Source organism: Lactuca virosa, chromosome 8, assembly GCF_052849685.1.
Source record: "Lactuca virosa cultivar CGN04683 chromosome 8, Lactuca_virosa_CGN04683_v6, whole genome shotgun sequence".
NCBI lineage: Eukaryota > Viridiplantae > Streptophyta > Magnoliopsida > Asterales > Asteraceae > Lactuca > Lactuca virosa.
The window spans coordinates 112,658,486-112,677,795 of record NC_136433.1 but is presented as its reverse complement, the minus strand read 5'-3'; the positions used below and the strand labels follow the sequence as shown (position 1 = coordinate 112,677,795).

General features: G+C 34.6%; 1 protein-coding gene and 1 pseudogene across 1 annotated transcript; both read left to right on the top strand.

Annotated features, from left to right (window-relative positions):
- The first annotated feature begins 7,405 nt into the window (after window positions 1–7,405).
- Window positions 7,406–7,756, top strand: LOC145130732 (protein FAR-RED IMPAIRED RESPONSE 1-like). Its single transcript, XM_079065503.1, has one exon. The coding sequence runs from the start codon at window positions 7,406–7,408 to the stop codon at window positions 7,754–7,756; it is 351 nt and encodes a 116-aa protein (XP_078921629.1).
- Window positions 7,757–7,771: 15 nt separating this feature from the next.
- On the top strand, window positions 7,772–8,248 carry LOC145130730 (protein FAR1-RELATED SEQUENCE 6 pseudogene; annotated as a pseudogene).
- The last annotated feature ends 11,062 nt before the right edge of the window (window positions 8,249–19,310 follow it).

The following is a 19,310-nucleotide window of genomic DNA, read 5'->3' as shown; positions in this document are numbered from 1 at the left end:
AAAGTTTTTTGTCTTCATATTATCCATTATGGAGCATCTTGTAAAGTTTTTTGTCTCCATAATATTATTGCTGATGAGAATAAATAATTTGGATAATAAATTTGATAATATTTGTTTTATACACTATAAATACATATAGTGTATAGTTACACAATATATACACACTCGTATTTGAAAATAATGGATTTGATAAATAGAAGAAACGAAATACCCTACATTGAAGGTATTACACCAAATTTAAGACTTTCTTATTCTTCATAAGGATCATCAAAAGGGTCTTGAGCGTCTTGAAATAAACCATTCTTTATAGATTTTGGAGAATCGTCATTAACTGATGGAGTTTGGCGAATTTCTTGAAGTAAGTTTTGAAGTTCTTCAGGAGAAGAGGTAGCAGCATCCTTAATTCTTGAAATTAGATCCATATCACTTTGAGGAAGACTTTTGATAAAAGTGGCTTCAACCTCCGGTTTTTGAATATATATTTCTTGATAATATTTAATTACTGCTTGTTCACTGGCTTGAGAAATCTTCATTTTATCCCACCATTTTGAGCGAAATTGTCGATTAAGCCAGGGAGGAGAGGAATCCTTTGCTTCTTGATAATGAAAAGTCCAAGACATTATCCATGGAACTCTGAATATCATAGTGAATTATAGCATATATTCAAATTTTGGAATTTGTTGAATAAACAAATCCTTAAATTTGAGATATCCATCGTAAATTTCTTTTGGTAAACAATTTGGAAGAATTCCCATATATTTGTACCAATTGATAAACCATCTTGGGTATTCACAATTGAAGTTCAAATCAAAGAAGATAAACCATGAGTGTGAATAATTCCGAATAAAGAACGCCTTAGTCCAGGCATCTTGATAATCATAGTAAGAAAATCTGGGATAAGCAAGATAACTTATAAGAAGTTTTTCAGAATGAAGGTTTGGAACCCAACTTTCTGGAGAAATGATTTTGATGATGTGAGCTTTGCTAAAATCAATGTTTCCTTCTTTTGAATTAGAACGATGAACAAAATTGACCGAACCAGATTCTTGCAAAATAGCTTGATAATATTCTCGAGTTTTATATGAATCAACATAAAAGGTTTTCCCTTGACCAAAAAGATGATTTGTGAGAATATGAAAACCTTGATGTAACTTATGGATTTGAAAATCTTCAAGAATTTGAACTCTTAAGAAATTTGGATTAAGAACATAAGGAGTTTTTGTAGAAGGGCTAGGAGTCACAGAATTTTGAGTTTGAGGAGTAAAAGGTCTTACAAAAGGGCTTATCGTGTTTGTTGAAGTAACTTTTGGAGTAACAAGTTTTGACTGAAGGATATTAGAATAAAGTTGTGAATTCTTAGAAGTAGGAGTTAAAGGAGAAAAACGATTTTGATTTTGAAATGGAACAAGCTTTTGATAGACGGGCTTCTTGTCATCATGTTTGGAAGAGGACGATGAACTCATTTTCCCTGCAAAAATTCTCGAGAAAGAAAGTCAGGAAGCGAATTATTTTCGCCTTTTATGAATTCTATTTCGAAATCAAAGTTACCTAGAAGGGCTTGCCATCGAGCAAAAATTTGTTTGGAAATAATATTTTTCACATCTTTTACTAAAATAGTTTTTGAAGATTGACAATCTATTCTTAATAAAAAAGTTTTCATAAATAAATCATCTTCAAATTTTTTAATACATAAAACAATGCTTAAAATTTCTTTTTTGACAGTTGAATAATTTTTTTGTGTATCATTCCATGCACGAGAGTAATATCGAACCAATTGTTCTTCTTTTGAATTAACAAATTTTTGTTTTAGAATTCCTCCGAATCCAATATCACTAGCATCTGTTTCAACTATGATATTGGCATTGGGATGAGGTAAATTTAAACATGGCAAAGTAGGAACCTTTTGTTTTATATATTTAATTATATCTGTATGTTTTTGAGTCCATGGTTCAGGATTATCTTTTAATCTATTATAAAGTGGTTTACATATAATCCCTAAATCTTTGAAAAAATCATGGATATAATTTAGGCATCCTAAAAATCTTTGAAGTTGCCTTTTATCCTTAATTTCATCAGGAAATTTAGTAGAAAACTGCAATTTCGTTTATTAGGAATAGGATAACGAATCCATTCCAAAACTTTGTTTAAAGGTTTATAATTGATAACTAATCTTGGTGATCCTCTTTCTAATTCTGCGGCATTCATAACATAAAATGCTGAACAAGACCATGGTGATTTAGAAGGTCTTATGAGTTTTTTATTTATTAAATCTTGAATTTCATTTTTACAATGACTTTCTAGTTCGCTATTCATGTGAATGGCTCTAGATTTTGAAGGAATATCATTTTCATCAAAAAAATTTATATACGGTAGTTTTACAATATGTTGTTTTCTATTCCAAAAGGCATTAGGAATATTAGAACAAATATTTTTTTCAAATTTTAATTTTAAACCTATTATTTTATTTTGAATATTATTATTATTTAATTGATTAGTTATTCGAACACTATTTATTTCGTTAATAAGATATTTGGCTTGTTGTGTTTTATAATTAAGGACATTAATCGTTGAATATAGAGGAGGTTCACAAAATTTAAATATAATTTCTTTTCCAAAAACATTGGTTCTTATACCATCATCATGAACCATAAAAGGATATAGTTTTGTAATAAAAGGTGTTCGTAGAATTAAAGGAGAAGATATATCTTTTACTAAAATTAGGTGAGTTTTATAACAGTAATCTTGGTTATTACAAATATGAACATCGGAAACTTTATAATTTACAATTAATTTTGTACCTCCGGCACCAGTAAGTCTAGATGCAGTTTTTTCATAGAATTGTGTAGGAAAAATTCCTTCTTGAATACAATTCATATCAGCACCACTATCAATTAAAGCAGTTAGGTTGATTTTAAAATTATTCTTGACTATAGTAATTTGAGTGTTCCATTTTTGAGAAACTTGATTATTTATAATTTTACCAATAGTTACATTTTCAATTTTATTTTCTTCTTCTTTATTAATTTCTATATTTTTGTTGTTAAAATTAGAAGGTTTTTCTTTTTCTAAAATTAAAATTTTATTTTTTATTTCTTTTATCTCTTGTTTTACTATTTTTAATTCTTCTTGAAGTTCTTGCATAGAAATTGGCTTTGCTTCAGTAAATCTTTCATATATATTTTTTAAATTAAAATTTTCATTATTAGCAGGAGTTATGTTATTAGTTTTATTAAGCATCTGCTTTATTAGTAATTCTTGGATATTTTATCTTTTATAGAATCAAGAGAGTTTAAAAGATCTTTATCATCTTGTGAAAGAACGTTAATAGAACTACTAGTAATTACATTGATTAAATTTTTACAATGACATTTACCAATACATTCGCAAACATCAGAATCTTCTGAACTTGAAGTAGTATTTTCGAGAATATTTAAATAATTTGTTTGAAAATCAGAAATACTTTCATTAGAATCTGAATCAGTATTTAAAATAATTTTTCTTATTTGTTCTTTTAAATCATCAGAAACATTTAACTCATTTATTTTTGTCTTAGCATAACAATTATTAGCTGTATGACCATTACGCTCACATTTATGACAAATAATAATATCTTTTGATTTTCTTTTAGATTTTTTATAATTTGGTTTATAAGGTTTTTTAGATTTTGACGCATAATCTTGGCCTCTTTTATAATTTTCTGGAAGATTATAATTCTTTTTTCTGAAATATTTTGAAGATTTTTTCTTATATACTTTAGATTTTGAAGTAGACGGACCATTCAAGGGATGATAACCATATTGTTGGCAAAAATTTCCCAATTCATTTTTACTGTTAATTCTATCTTTTTTGAGCTTTTCCTTAAACCTAAGATCAGCACAAACTGCTAATCCTTCTTTATTAATGTAGTTTATTAGATCTCCATAAGTTAAATTTTGATAAGGGATGGTATTATTAAAATTTTCTCTTAATTTTTGTCTAACTCTTTCTACAAAGAGTTTTGGAAGGCCAGCAATAAAACGTTCTTTCCAATAAGACTCTTTACAATCAGGTCTCGAAAAAACTTTAACAAGATAATTATCTTTATACCATCTAAAATCAGTAAGTTTTCTGCAATGTAAATTCATTAAAATTTCTGAAGTTTTTTCTTGAAAAGTAGTAGGATCTCCTACAAAGTTTTTGATAATAGCAAAAATTAAAGTATTAACCATATCATCTTCAAACGTTTGTATTTGTTGATTATTTTCTTGTTTTATAATAGTTTTCTTAGTAGATAAAATATAATCTTTTGCTTCTTGTGAAATATAGAAATCCCACCATCCTTTAAGACTACTAGTAAAACCAGAAGTAATAATATTAACAATTTGAAGTTGAGTATTATTATGGGCTTTATAAGCATTAGCAGCCATAGTCATTTCTTGTACAATATTCATAATTTGATGTTCAGAATGGCCATCAACATTCCATTCATAAACAGAATTACCATCATATTGAGAACGATCAAATTGAAAAGTTCGTTCTTTTAGTTGAACATATGGAAGAGAGGGCCTATTCCAATAATTTCTTATGCTTGACTTTGGATTCTTTCCGAAAGAGCTTCGTTTTGATTGATGAATTTTATTAAGATTTGAAAAATCATTAGTGAGTTGACTAATATCATTATTTGAATTATCAAATTGTTGAGCAAGGGTTTCAAAATTTGTTTCACTATTAATATCACTATTTTCAGCTTCATCATTTGTAAGGGTATTAATACTGTTAGTGTTTGAGATATGAAGTTTTGAAAGTCTTTTTTCTAATTCGTTAATTAAATCCGTATTTCCTAGATTAAAATTACCATCGATTTGACAAGGAACAAAACTTATATTGCTAGTGCTTACCATATTCTGCTTATTATCATTCTTGTCATTCTTGCCAAAAAATTTTCTTCAATTTTAACTAAATGCTCGGTAATACTAGATAAGGTTTCGTTTGCATAATTATTTTGGTAAATAATTTTTTGAAGACCCTTTTCCGTAGTTAATTGATTTGGGGCTTGAACTAAAGGAGTCACAATAAACATATCGTTAATAATAATTTCTCCTTTTGGTGGAAAATTAACAATAATTTCTTTATTAGAAATAATATCTTTATATTTTTTCTCTAAAATGGGAGTGATAGAATTATTTTTAAATGGGTAATTTATTTTATGTTTAGGGGCATAAATTAACTCAAACCATTGAAAAAAAGGAGAATGAATTTTATTTGATAAAACATAATCTTCCCAAAGGCCTAAATGAAGAAATCTTAAGTAGTATGAAAAATTTTCTTCGTGCCAAGCTCTTTTTATTATTATTGTAATCTTTGTAATACTCAATATTTTTTAAGTAATCAAAGTCAACTTGATATTCTAAATTTGAGAAATTCATTTTAACAGGTTGTTTTTGTTAGGATTGAAGAAATATGTTTTATTGATTCTAAATTATGACTTCGTGATTTTTCGTATTTTTTTATTCCTATTGTGAGCCTAGAAATTTTTTCTATTTGTTTATTATATTCATTAGTATATGGAAGTATTTTGTATAAATTATAATCTTCATGAATTCTAGTTTCTTCTAAACGTTGAATGGTTTTGCATATATTAGAATTTATCTTCCAATGTCTTTTTAACATATTAGCCCAAAGCTTATTATTTTTTGAACAATTAATTTGTACTTTAGAACTCATATTTGTTGCTTAAAATTTTGGAGTTCATCAATAAAATCTGATTTAGTAGGACTAGGTAAACTATTTTCACTATTTTGGTCATCTTGATATAATGGTTTGGGAATAGAATTAGTATAGTCAACAGTTTTTAGTTTTAAAGATCTTGACTTTGATAACGGAGATTTTGAAGAACTTGTCTCCGGGATAAAAGAAGTCGATAATCTGGATGATGAAATTTTTAAGGAAGAAAAATTTATATCTACTGAACCATCATTATATTCTATAATATTTGAGATTTGTTTTGAAGAGTCTAGTGGTTTTGGATCGATAACATTTTGTAAATTCCAGTTACATGATTGAGTTATATCAGACCATTTTAAACTTTCTGGTGTGTGAACTTTGGTATGGTTAGTATTTGCTTCAAAAATAATTGTTTCATTTTTAGGACTCGATAAACGTGTTTTCGGTTCAAGTGTAGTTGTCATAGTTTTGTAACAAACACGATAAATTATTGCTAAAGGCTTTGTATCATCTTTAAATTCTAAATTTTTTGTTTCTACAGTTAACACTAAAGTATCTGAAATATTTTTATCAAATAACCCTACAGAAAAATTTTGATAACAATTGAAATAAATAGGTCCGTTAGCAATATTTGTTTCAGCCATAGCTAAAATAGAATTTTGAAAATCTTTATGTCTCTTGTCTCTTAAAATAAGGAGAACAGGGGCATCTATTCCAAGTCTGAATAAATGCTTGATAGCAATTTGGACTAAACCAACCTGTAAAAATTTATATTTCATTCTATGTTCTAGAATAGATCGTGATGATAATAAATGTAAATTTTGTTGGTTTTGACCAATAGACAAAGTTTGTTCTGTCATTTTAATAGAATAACCTTGAAAATAGTCAAAAGTTCCTATTCTATATATTGTATTAACATTAGTTTTAGGTATTGTCCAATCATTCAAACTTTGTTCTATGACATTAATGGTTTCTTCAATAGAATTTATTTGATTATCATAATCTTGTTCATTATCGATATTTTTACCAGGAATATATTTTTTAGATAGTATGCGTGAAAATTTACTCATATTTAAATAATTTTGCTTTAAAATTCTTTAAGAAAACTTACTTGTTTTAGTTATGATGAACAGAGGCAAATTGTCCCGACGATGATTGTGGTCCGGCGCCGCGACTTACGTCCTTATCTGCGCGTTTTACGCTAATCCAACCAATCACTGGTCTTGTCTCTGAATCATACTTATTAAAACTTATAAATTTCTTAGAGAATATTAAACCCAAATTAAATATTTCATAGAGTCTTTGATAAGTATGGATGATGCGGATTTAAGTGAAGGGGATACAATTCTCAATCCTCAAGATCAAAACATTCCTAAAGTTGGAATGATGTTTGATTCAGAAAACAAACTTGAAGATTACTTTAAAAAATATGCATACCAGATTGGATTTGGTGTACGGAAAGCTAGTACAAGAACAAAAGAATGTATTGCCAAAACATACTACTCACTTGGATGTTTTCAGAGGAGGTGTATATGTGCCTAAGACATATAAAACATATTTAAAGTCTTCCAAAACAAATTGCCAAGCAAAAATTTGTGTAATTGCATATGGTGATGGAAGATGTACTATCTCTCGTGTTTTTCTTGAACATAACCATGCTTTAAGTCCAAAAAAATCTCGTTTTCATTGATCACATAAGAAAATGGATTCATATGCCAAGAGAAGACTTGAGTTGAATGATTATGCTGGAATTCCATTAAACAAAAGTTTTCATTTGTTAGTTGTTGAAGCGAAAGGGCATGACAATTTGCCATTTGGCGAGACAGATTGTAGATCTTACATTGCAAAAGTAAGACAACTAAGACTTGGGTTAGGGGATGCTGAGGCACTTCGTAATTATTTTGTCCGTATGCAAAAAAGAAGTTCACATTTTTTCTACGTGATTGACATGGATGATGAAGGTCGTATGCAAAATGTATTTTGGGCAGATGCAAGGTCTAGGGCAGCTTACGAGTCATTCGGAGATGTTATTCATTTGACAACACATATTTGACGAACAAAATGTAATATGCCGTTTGCACCATTTTTTGGAGTAAATCACCATCGACAATCTATCTTATTTGGATGTGGTTTTCTTTCACGAGAGGATACAGAAACATATGTATGGTTATTCAAGTCATGGTTAGAATGCATGAATGGAAGGGAACCAAAAGCAATAATAACATATCAATGTCGATCAATGCAAGGAGCTGTGGCACAGGTATTCCCCGAATCTCATCATCATTTTTGTCTTTGGCATATTATGAAAAAGATTCCTGAAAAATTAAGTAGGTTGGATCAATATAAATTAATAAAGAATACTCTAAAAACCCTTGTGTATGAGTCTATGGACACTCAAGAGTTTGAAGATGGGTGGTGCAAGCTAGTTGAAAAATATGGACTTGAAAAAAATGAGTGGTTATGTTCTTTATTCAACGATCGAAGTCGTTGGGTGCCGATATATGCAAAAGTAAACTTTTGGGCAGAGATGTCTACTACACAATGAAGTCAAAGCATGGATACTTTTTTTGATGCGTATGTTAATTCTAAAACCTCATTACGACAATTTGTTGAGCAATATGACAACGCGCTAAAAATCAAGATTGAGAAAGAAAATAAGGCTGATTTTGAGTCTCTTAATTCTTCATATAAGTTAGTAACTGAGTTTTATTTTGAGAGACAGTTTCAGGAGGCGTACACAAATGCAATTTTTAAGTTATTTCAAGATGAGTTGTGGGGTATGTTGTTTTGCAATTCTTTATTGGTCAAAGTGGATGGTGCACAATATGTATTTAATGTCACGAATATTATCGAAGGGAAACATGGAGATTTAAACAAAAAGAGTTGTTTATACCGTTAGTTATGATGCAATTGCATTTGATATACAACGTTCTTGTCATTTGTTTGTGTTTCGCGGAATTATTTGTAGGCATATGGAGAAGATATTGATTGAGAAGGATATTAAAGAAATTCATCCACAATATATTTTGTCTCGGTGGAGGAAGGATGTGAAACATGGACACTACTCGGTGATAAATTTTTATGAAGATTTGATGAGTGGTGAAAATGGTAAACAGTTTGAGCACTAGTGGGTAGTCATATTAAGAGGAAGAAATAGTATGAGGTAATTTAATTTCTCTAGATTACACCGATCAACCATGACAACTATTTAATTTGAAGTATTCAATACATGTAAAAAAAGACGGATATTAGGGCAGTAACGCTGTGAAGTTAAGTTTTATTTTAGGACAACAAATTCTTTGATTTGATATTTTACTTCTAAACCTAGATATTTCGACCCAAATAAAACTTAAACCGTCGATTTTTGGTTGAAAAATATCTTTTCGTCAACACCTCGTGCCAGTAAACCATATGACATTTTGGTGTGTAAAGTTAAGTTTGTTTACCATTAGTGATTAAATTGTCTTAATATCCCCATCCTGATCTTGCTCATGATATAAACGTGACTAATACGAAGATCCACAATGTCTAATATCACATGTTAAAAGAAGAAGTTTTGGAATTGTGTTGGCATTTGGCAACGTGTCTTGTCATTTGTCATTTCTCTCTCCTAGTTTCCTCGACATTTTAAAAGGGAAATAAAGAAAAAGGAAAGCAATTAGTTTTCTAGATATCTTGTTTCGAGTTTGCTCATTCTTTGTCACCTTCCACCACCCCCACTTTAGAGATAGAAAGTGGAGAGATCAAATAATAATATATCTAAGTGGGCATATCAATAGCAAAATAACTGTATAAATGTTACAAAATTAGCAGACGATTGATTCACCAAGACAACGTTCATGTTCTAACATTGTAATAATAAGATGAAATGGTGAATCTTTTTGTGCTATTTTTCAAAAGATCAAATTTCTTTTTAGTGTATTGTGCATTGTTTATAAGTTTTAACGATGAAAACAAAGAAGGTTATCGTAAACTTTTCACCTATGGCATAGTTATGTACATACATTATTGTATATAATTATAATCCAAAAACACAATGGATTATTAAAGAAACTTAAAAAGATTTGTAAGTAGATATTTGACACAATATACAAAAAGGCTCAAAAATGTCACTTGAATGTAAGGACTTATGAAGTGTCACTCAATTTGTGTTTGGTTCCATTTATACCAAAATCGTCAAATTAACTATCGTATTCAACTTGTCAATTTTAGACTTCAAATCTAGTTCATGTAAAAATTAAAAAGTAAGACTATTATTAATAATACGCAATTTTAATATTGTTTTGAACGTATCCAGAATTTTTAATGGTATAATTTATTTTATATTTTGTTCTGTATTTTTATTAAATTAAGCTGGTATAATAAAATGCTTAAGGTATAAAATGAATTTATGAAAAGGTTGGGGTGTGTAATGTATTTTCAAACTAAAACAAGTGGAACAAATGATAATAAATTTGAATGGAATTGAAATTATGAAATACACTGTAAGTGTGAGGCGGTCGAAACTTTTGGACCTTCACTGGTTGACCATTATGTATAAAAAAAATTGTAATTTTTTTTTGAACCACTTCCTATTTTTTTTTACCTCTTTGAAGCATCACATTGGAAGGGCAAGGCCGGTTAGCTTGTCTCGTAAGACCTTGCGGTATACTTCTTACGCTAACTGATACGAGTCAATTATGGATGACAAATCCCCAAGAGAATAAGTTGAGAGAGACAAGAGTTTGGAGCAATTTCCCGATATATATTTCACCACTTCATGTTACAATTTATAGAAATATGAAAGTTAACTAAGTTCTAAAATTAAGGAACATGCATGCATAACATAATTAAACGTGGTATTAAGAGAAGTATTGGCTTCTTTATTTAGTCAAGAAAAGAGAATAAGTCTCCTCGTGGATTTATGCAGAGTGGTGAACAATTCAAGATCAGTCTTGCAGCCGAGCTGGAACCTTCTATTAGGCTCTTGGGTGTAGCAGGTGGATTGCCTTCTATTAGGCTCACAACAGCAGACTCTTGGGCTGCATCAATTACCCCCTCCCTGAGACTGAGCTCGTCCTCGAGCTCCTATTTGTGACTGTCTTTGTAGCAGAAATCAGGCAATTGAGTAGGGTGAGGATCTCCATATTCTTGTCAGAGTCAGGACACGTGAAAAACCGGGTGGATGCGGGACTCCGGTGGAAGTTCTATGCAATATGCAACTGGCCCAATTTTCTCAAGAATTTTGAATGGTTTGTAAATTATTTTATTAACTTCTTGGAGTTCTGGTTTTGAACTGATTTTTGTCTGTAGTCTTTGAGACGTAAGTATACCATATCACATATTACAAATTGTTTATCCAGTCTGTGAGTGTTTACGAGAGTAGCCATGTGTTGTTCTGCCTTTCGAAGATTATCTTTGAGAAGGGTTCGGGTCATGTTGTGTTCCTTCAATGTGGTATCCACAATGGAATTGCTTGAGTTGCCTGGTGCATAACGATCAAGGTTCGGAATCTTTGTCCATCCAAAGCTTGTAACAACGTCATGTTGATGGCATAATTGTGGGATATGTTGTACCAATATTCAGCTAGGTATAGGAATCAGTGACAAGCATGTGGTTCTTCGTTTGCAAAGGCTCTAAGGTAGCTTTGGAGGCAACGATTAACAACTTCAGTTTCCCTATCGGATTGCGGATGGTACGACGTAGAGTAGTTGAGTTGGGTTCCTAATTGTTTGAAGATTTCTCGCCAAAACCCGCTTAAGAAAACTGGATCTCGATCAGATATGATGCTTTTAGGCATACCATGCAGCTTGTAAATTGATTGCAAGAAGATTGTAGCAAGAGAATGGGCAGTGAATTTAGTGGGTAAACCAATAAAGTCTACGAACTTTGAGAAGCAGTCTACGATCACCTATATTACTGTTTTACCTGCAGATAGAGAAAGGTGAGTTATAAAGTCCATGGAGATGTCACACCACACCCGGTATGGTATACGAACCAGTTGGAGTAATCTATATGGTTTGAGGTTTGGATATTTTGTTTCCTGGCAGGTCTTGCACTCGCGGATGAAAGAACAAACATTTTCTTTTTATTTTGGCCAACAAAATGTTGATACGATGCGGCGAGTGGTAGCAAGGATACTCGAATGACCGCCCAAGACTATCGAGTGTTATTCTTCCAGTAATGTGCGACGAATGGTTGTGTGATCAGGAACAAACAAACAATTGTTTAGGTAGAGCAACCCATTACGAAATTGGAAGTTATGGTCTTCGGTTTTGAGAAGCTTGGTGGCGAGTTGTTGTCCTTCAACTAATGAGTAGTAGGTTCGAAGGTCCTTCCATCTAGTCGATTCGGTAGCTGATAAGGCTAGGAGTTGTACATTATCGATTCTGCTCAATGCATCCACGACTTTATTTTCTTTTCCTACTTTGTAAAAGATTTCATAATAAAATCCAATCAGTTTTGTTGCCCATTTATACTATTTTGGAGTTTATACCATATGTGTTAGTAAGTGTTTCAAGCTTTTTTGGTCAGTAAAAATCCGAAATCGTCTCCCAAGTAGGTATTGTCGCCATTTTTTAGCAGCTTCTGTTATGGCAAATAGTTAATGAACATATGTTAATGATGCTTGCATGCGGGCAGACATTTTCTTACTAAAGAAGGAAATGGGTCGATAGTTCTGTGATAGGTATGCTCCTATGGCCATAGCGCACACATCGATTGTGATATCGAATGGAACCTCAAAGTTTGGGAGTGTAAGAACGTTAGTGATATCATGGTTGATTTGAGGTTGAGAAAATCTTGGTTCGCTGCTTGTGACCACATGAATACCTTCAGTTTCAATAGGTCCGTGATTTAAGGATAGAGTTTGATGAATGGGCGGTAATACTCGATCAAGACAAGAAATCCACACAAGGTTGTGAAGGAAGTAGGGGTCGGCCAGGTTTGTATTGCTGTAATATTTTTTGGGTCTGCAGTTACTCCTTTGGCGGGAATAATATGACCAAGGTAATCAATTGTGGTTACTCTAAACTAACATTTAGAGTATTTTGCATGTAAATCATTTTGATCCAGTGTTTGAAGAACAGTCTGTAGGTGGTGGTAGTGTTGCTCGAGGGAGGTACTATAGTTGAGGATGTCATCGAAAAACACCAAGACATATTGCCTTAGTATGTTGTGGAATAGATCCTTCATTGTTACTTGAAATGTGGATGGTGTGTTAGATATGACAAAAGGCATGATGAGAAATTCATAATGTTCATCCACCATATGAAAAGTTGTCTTGTGAGTATCACTATTTGCCACCTGAATTTGATGATACCTTGCTCGTAGGTCAATATTCTAGAAGACGGATGCGCCATATAGTTTGTCTAGTAGTCCATTAGCGGTTGGAATCGGAAATTTGTCTTTCATGGTGATGGTGTTTAGCGCTTTGTAATCCATACAAAAACGCCATTGTTCCATCTTTTTTCTTGACGAGCAGAACTGGTGATGAGTATGGGCTTTGGATAGGTTTGATGATTCCGTCGTCTAACATGTCTATGATCATCTTTGTCATGACCTATTTTTGGTAGTGTGGGTACCTTTAGGATTTAACGTTGACCAGTGAAGCTTTTTGAATGGTAGGTATGTGGTCATTTTGTGATCGTGATGGTGGTAAATGTTTGGGAACATAAAAAACTAAAGCATATTTGTGGAGGAGCTGTTAAATGGTTGGGTTTGTGTGTATGGGCATCGTATCTCTGTTGTGAGTGGTTGTGGGTTCTATTTGGAAGTACGGAGAATAAAAGGATGCGATGCTATCTATATGGATTAGGGTTTTAAGTGGTGGGTTGGATATAGATGATGTGTGGATTTCAGCTCTCAAGGTAATACCTTTGGGCCTAACGTTGAATGTAATTTGTGGGACATCGAAATCTGCTAATATTGGGCCAAATATACGTAACCAAGACAACTCTAGGATGAGGTCGGTGCCCTCAACTAGTAGGATAACAAATGGTATTATAAACGGCATGTTATCAAGGTGGATGAGGAGTTCTGGGTAGATTCTGTTACATTTGATATTGTCGCCATTTCCAACCATCACTAAGAATTATAGGATTGGGTTTGGGATGAGTTTGAAGAATGAAACAATTAGAGGTTTTATGATGTTATGCGTACTCCCACAATATATTAAAATAGTAATTGGATGTTTTTGAGTATACCCGGTGATTCGAAGTGCCAGCGGTGATGCTAGTCTAGAGAAAGCAAGTGTTGATAGTGAGAAGAAATGTGGTTCCTAAGGTTAGATGTTAATGACGTCATCTGTTGCGTCATCATCATGTTCTTCTTTGTCGATCACACTTCCTTTTGAGGTCGTGCGTTTGTAGAATAAAAGGTTCTCAATCTCTCTCATTCATTTCAGATGATAATTTGAGGATCATCAGATGGATGCAGTGGTGCAAACTTTATATAGAAGCGTCCATGAGGAGAGATTGGTAAGTCAAGTTGGTTTGAGTCATTTTCTGGAATAGCAAAACTCATGAAAGGCATAAAATTTATATCATGAAGAATTCCTTCTCGGAAGAAAGGAGAAATGCCCAACATTGCATTGGGATTATCTTTCAATGCTTGAATCTGAATGCTTTCTTCAAGAGCTTGCTGCATTTGTTCTTGAGACTAGCCCTCAGACTTTTTCAACGACTTCACTGGGCTGTTTGAGCTAAGCATAATATTTTTTCCTTTGTCTTTGGTAGGATCAATTTGAGATATGATGGAGGAGATTAGATTTTGACCAGTTAGAGTGATGACTAGCTCGGAGGGAGGAGGAACTAAGGGATCTTCAGGAAGTTCATCAGGTTTCCTAATGGGAGAACCTTCATCAATGAGAATAATCCTCAAAGCAGTATTTGGAGGAGGCATGGAAAGAGTGGCTCAGAATGCATCGCCTGTTAGCTTCTTGTTTAACTTAGCCATTCCTTGACTCTTTTTTAAAGCTTCTGTCAGATTTGATGGCCAGCATACGGAGGATCATTTCTACTTTTCTTCTCTAGAGAGGAATTTTGTGATGACAGGTTGTTCCTTGATGGCTTGAAGTCGGAGAATTACATTACTCACAAGATCATTTTCATCAAACTCATCTTCTGCTTCAAAAGCTTCTACTTCCACGATCTCTTCATCACTTCTTTCATCTTGGAGCTCATATTCCGAGATAGGCTTCGATTAAACTAACTTCTTTTCGAGCTTCTTCTCCCCCCTTCTTGCATGGGAAGGCCCAACCTCCAATGCAAGCAAAGCATCAGTCTTTAAATCATCTAACCTTTCGAACACTTGTTGGAAACTCATATTGATTTGATTTGAAAGCTTATCATAGTCATCAACAATTGTAGCTTGATATTTGAGAGTGTGGAAGGTTTCGTCTATGATTAGCAAAAGTTCATCAAACTTGTGGTTCGGAGTATCCACAAAATTTTGAGCTGATCGGACTACTTTGATGAGTACTTCTTGCATAACCATATTCATTGCATCCTTGTGAAGAATTTCCTTCTCCAACCATTGAATTTGTTTCTCATGACGAACATGAGTCTTTTTGATAAGTTCATTGGTAGCAGTAATCATATCGTCATGGATCTTGAGTATTATAGAATTGGTGGAGATGTGATGATCAAGGTTGTATTTGTATCATTCCTCAGCTTTTTCTAAGGTGCATTTTAGACGAAGAGATATGAGTTGGCCTAACTGATTGGCTCGGTCAAGTTTCGAGGGAGTAGCAACCTTGATCTCGGAAAGAGATTTGATCATTAAATCGAGTTTTGAGTCAAGTAATGCGACCTTTTCAGTGACTTTGTCAACCTTAGAATTTGCAGTGGCGACATTGTCTTGGAGTTCCAAGAGAGGAAACATATCAGCAATGTTTTCGTATAATGATCCGATGTCCAAAGTGGAACCTTCTGACTTTTTATCATCATCTTCATCGCTAGCAAAGTCTTCATGATCCTTGGTATCATGGTTTTGGCCACCCTGAGTTGGAATTTATTGATCATGATTTATGGTTGTTTCTTGATGGGGATAGGTGATGTTGATTCCTTCTTGATTTTCTTCTCCCTCTATTTTTTCCGAAGACGAAGAGAGTCCAAAGTCAAAGTAAGCCTTGGAGGATGAAGGGTTTTGCAGCATGTTGAAAGCAGAAGGAACTCGGATGGCACAAACAGTTGTGTTATCATCTTTAAACATGATCTCAACATAGAGATCTTCTTCAGCATTTGGCTTCCTTGTCTCGAAGATAAACGTGGAGACATGGGCATCTTTGGCAACATCAGTTTTCAAAGGAGGATTATCTAATACAAAGGTTGTATTGGGAACTTCTCCTGTAGCAACTTCTTCATCCCGAGGAGAATCATCTACAATAATGTCAGGAGTGTGGGCATATACGCTCGGTGTAGTCTACAAAGCATTAATATATGGAAGAAGTTCTACATCTGTTTCTTCATCGGATGGAAAATTGAAGGAAGTGCGACTTTGGAATGCACTTTCACATATGGAGATGAGATTATATTAAACTTGGTCTCTTGTGAGCTCCGGATGCCTTGCTTGAGCTCCGTCAACAAAATCAGCCCAATTATCGTTAAAAATACCTGATCGTCCTTTACCTGAAGCAGGTATCAGACCGGTTGTGGATTTCGAGGTGGGAGGGACTACTCCTGTCTCAGAAAGCTTGGAATCAGTGGCAGGTGCCACTGATCGTGCTTGTGTAGAAAATTGAGGGTAATTCAAGTTGACTCATGGGTGTGTCCCTCGGGGCCTCCAAGGGACTTTGTTCAATACTAGCATGACCCTATTGGGAGGGCGGGGGTAGATCATGAGCAGACTCCCCATGTGTATGTGTGTGTGTGCAAAGTGTGTTTTTGAAACTCCGAAGGGTACTTCGGAAGAGTGGGTAGGTAGGGTAGAAATAGATATAGAGTCAAGTCGAGATCCGATCTGTGAATCCTTTTGAGAGGATTCACCGGCTTTGGTTCTCTTTTTGGCCTTAGGTTTCGCAGGGGATGCCTTTTGCTTTTGAGCAGTCTGTTTCCTACGAACTTCGGAGGCAGCTAGTCTGTTCTCTTTCAAGGCTATATCATCCGAGACTAGGGCAATTTGCGTTGGGTCAAACACAACCGAAGTCTCGTGATAGTGTTTTAGGTAAGGAGAGTCAGAAGGAATAATGCTCAACATATGTTAAGGAAGACACTGGACAGCTCCGAAAGCAGATTGGTTTGGTAACCTATAATTTTTGATTGTTTTAAAAGAACAAAATACCTCATAGATGTTAGAGTTAAGTGGAATTGGTTCATGACGTTTGGAGTATTGTAACATCCCGAAATTCAGGTACAACCATTTAACCCTTCTCTTTTGTCAAGTTGTCAAGATTAGCCCTTGAGTGGAAATTGTAGCAAATGAGTACGCTGGGCGTACTCATGCGCTTATTTTGGACGCGGACTCGCCTAGGTACGCTGGGCGTACCCAGGGTTACGCTGGGCGTAGTTGGCCCAGGTGCAAAACCCTAATTGTGGCTTGAGGGCTATAAAAGGAATGAGATGGTCTTGTCCCCAGCCACCATCCCTCAGAGAGAAACCCTAGAAGAGCAACTTTATCGTTCTAAAGCTAGTGTGTGTGTTCTTGAGCAAGAAAGTGCCTTTGTGTGTTAGTAAAGAAGAACAGGAGGTTCTTGTGGAGGCTAGAAGTTGGAGTACAAGCTTGGATCTGAGTTCTACAGAGGGAGGAGCTTCACTTGGAGGTATAAAGCTCAAAGCTTTCCTTGTTATTTTTGATTTGTGCTTTATGGACCATTTCTAGGGTTAATGTCCCAAAGGTGGAGACTTTATGAGCATAAAGGACTCCATGGACCTAGATCTGTCCCATTTCAGTGATATTTGTGTTATAGATCCATAAAGTTTCCATCTTGGTCGGTGATATGAGGTCATGCTTGAATTATGAGCTTTCTAGAGTTGGGAAATGGAATGTTATGGGTGTTAGTGACTTGTCCAGCCATGCAAAGGCTTAAAGTCACCAACTTTATGGATTAAGAGGCTTAGAAATGGTCAGATCTAAAAGTTGGACGTGGGTCTTAACTGTTTAAGACCTCAAGAGCTAAGGAGTCTGAAACTGGGAGTTACGCTGGGCGTAATCCCAGTACGCGCGGCGTAGGGGGTCGCGTTCCCTGTTTCTGTGAGGTTGCCGGGTACGCCCAGCATACAGGCTTGGTACGCGCAGCGTAACCCGGAGAGTTGACTTTTGTTGACTTTTAGGGTTTGGTCAACAATTGGACTTTTGGGACCATTGAGGGGTAAAATGGTCTCTTAACCTTCTGAGAGGACATAGGAAGGGATTAGTCTAGCCTTGAGAGCCGTTAATGATTTGAAATAATTACTTTATGTGATTAGGCGGGGCTAGGTCGTTGTTTCGAGATTCAGGGATATCGAGCACGTGAGTTACTAGACATCATACGAGGTGAGTCTTCTCACGATACTGTACCTGGAAGGGTACTTATGTGTGACCGGAAGGTCTTGTATGCTATGATGTATGTGCTTTATGCGGTTATGTGATATGTATGTGCTATGTATGATTATGTATGATATGGACCGGAAGGTCAAGAGGTTACGGACCGGAAGGTCGATACGGGTAGGACCGGAAGGTCTACCGGGATTTGGGACGGGAGTCCCCTGAGACACATGGATCGGAAGATCCTACAGAGTTGTGGCCTGGAAAGGCGTATGTGTGGCATGTGGTATTTTGGGGAACTCACTAAGCATTTATGCTTACAGTTGTTATGATATGTGTTTCAGGTACTAGCGAGGACCGTGGGAAGGCGCCAGCATGATCCGTACACACTTATGGAGTTTATGTTATTGAGATTCTGGGACATGTTTTTGTTATGACACAGTGACACATTATGTTTTGTGATTATCATGTGAGTGAAAGTATGATTTAAAAATGAAAAAAATTGTTTTGAAAATTTACGTTGTTATAAGTTGGTATCAGAGCCTTGGTTTGAGGGACTCGGGTGCATCTTCGGATGGATCTGAACTCAAACTGAGGAATTGAGAAAGTTTTTCATAAAATAAACAATTTTTCTAAAAGAGTAAAAGATTTTGAGAAAGGCAGAAGGAAGCAGTGTGTACGATCAGCCAGCGCCTGAACGGTGATTTCCCAAAATACCCTTACATTACGTGTTATGAGATATGTTATGATATGATATGCATGCTAGAGTTGGCTAGGTATTCATATTAGGACTAGAGTGGCCTGATTTTGGGATGCCTTAACCTAGGAAGATTTTTGCTGCTATGTGATGCTTGAGAGTGAGTAGATAGCAGTGAGGAGCTTATAAGAGGTCTACCGAAGGGTAGCCTATGCCAGCGAGATGTAGGGTACTTGTGATCTGGGATCCATGGAGGAGGACTTAGAGTGAATGCTGATGCGGTGTGGACGGTAGTATAGGGCCCGTACTACTGAAGACACCGGAGCAGTACGCACCCTAAGTAAGAATCCTTTGGGTACTAAGGAACAAGTAGGGTTGAGTTATCGAGTGCGAGTATGCTCGAGCGAGTCTCTGATATTATTATGTTGTATTTCAGAGACATCATGGTTGGGACACGCCACAGACCCGA

Coding starts and splice junctions, on each gene's coding strand:
- LOC145130732 (XM_079065503.1), top strand. CDS start 7,406: ATGGATTCATATGCCAAGAGAAGACTTGAGTTGAATGATTATGCTGGA.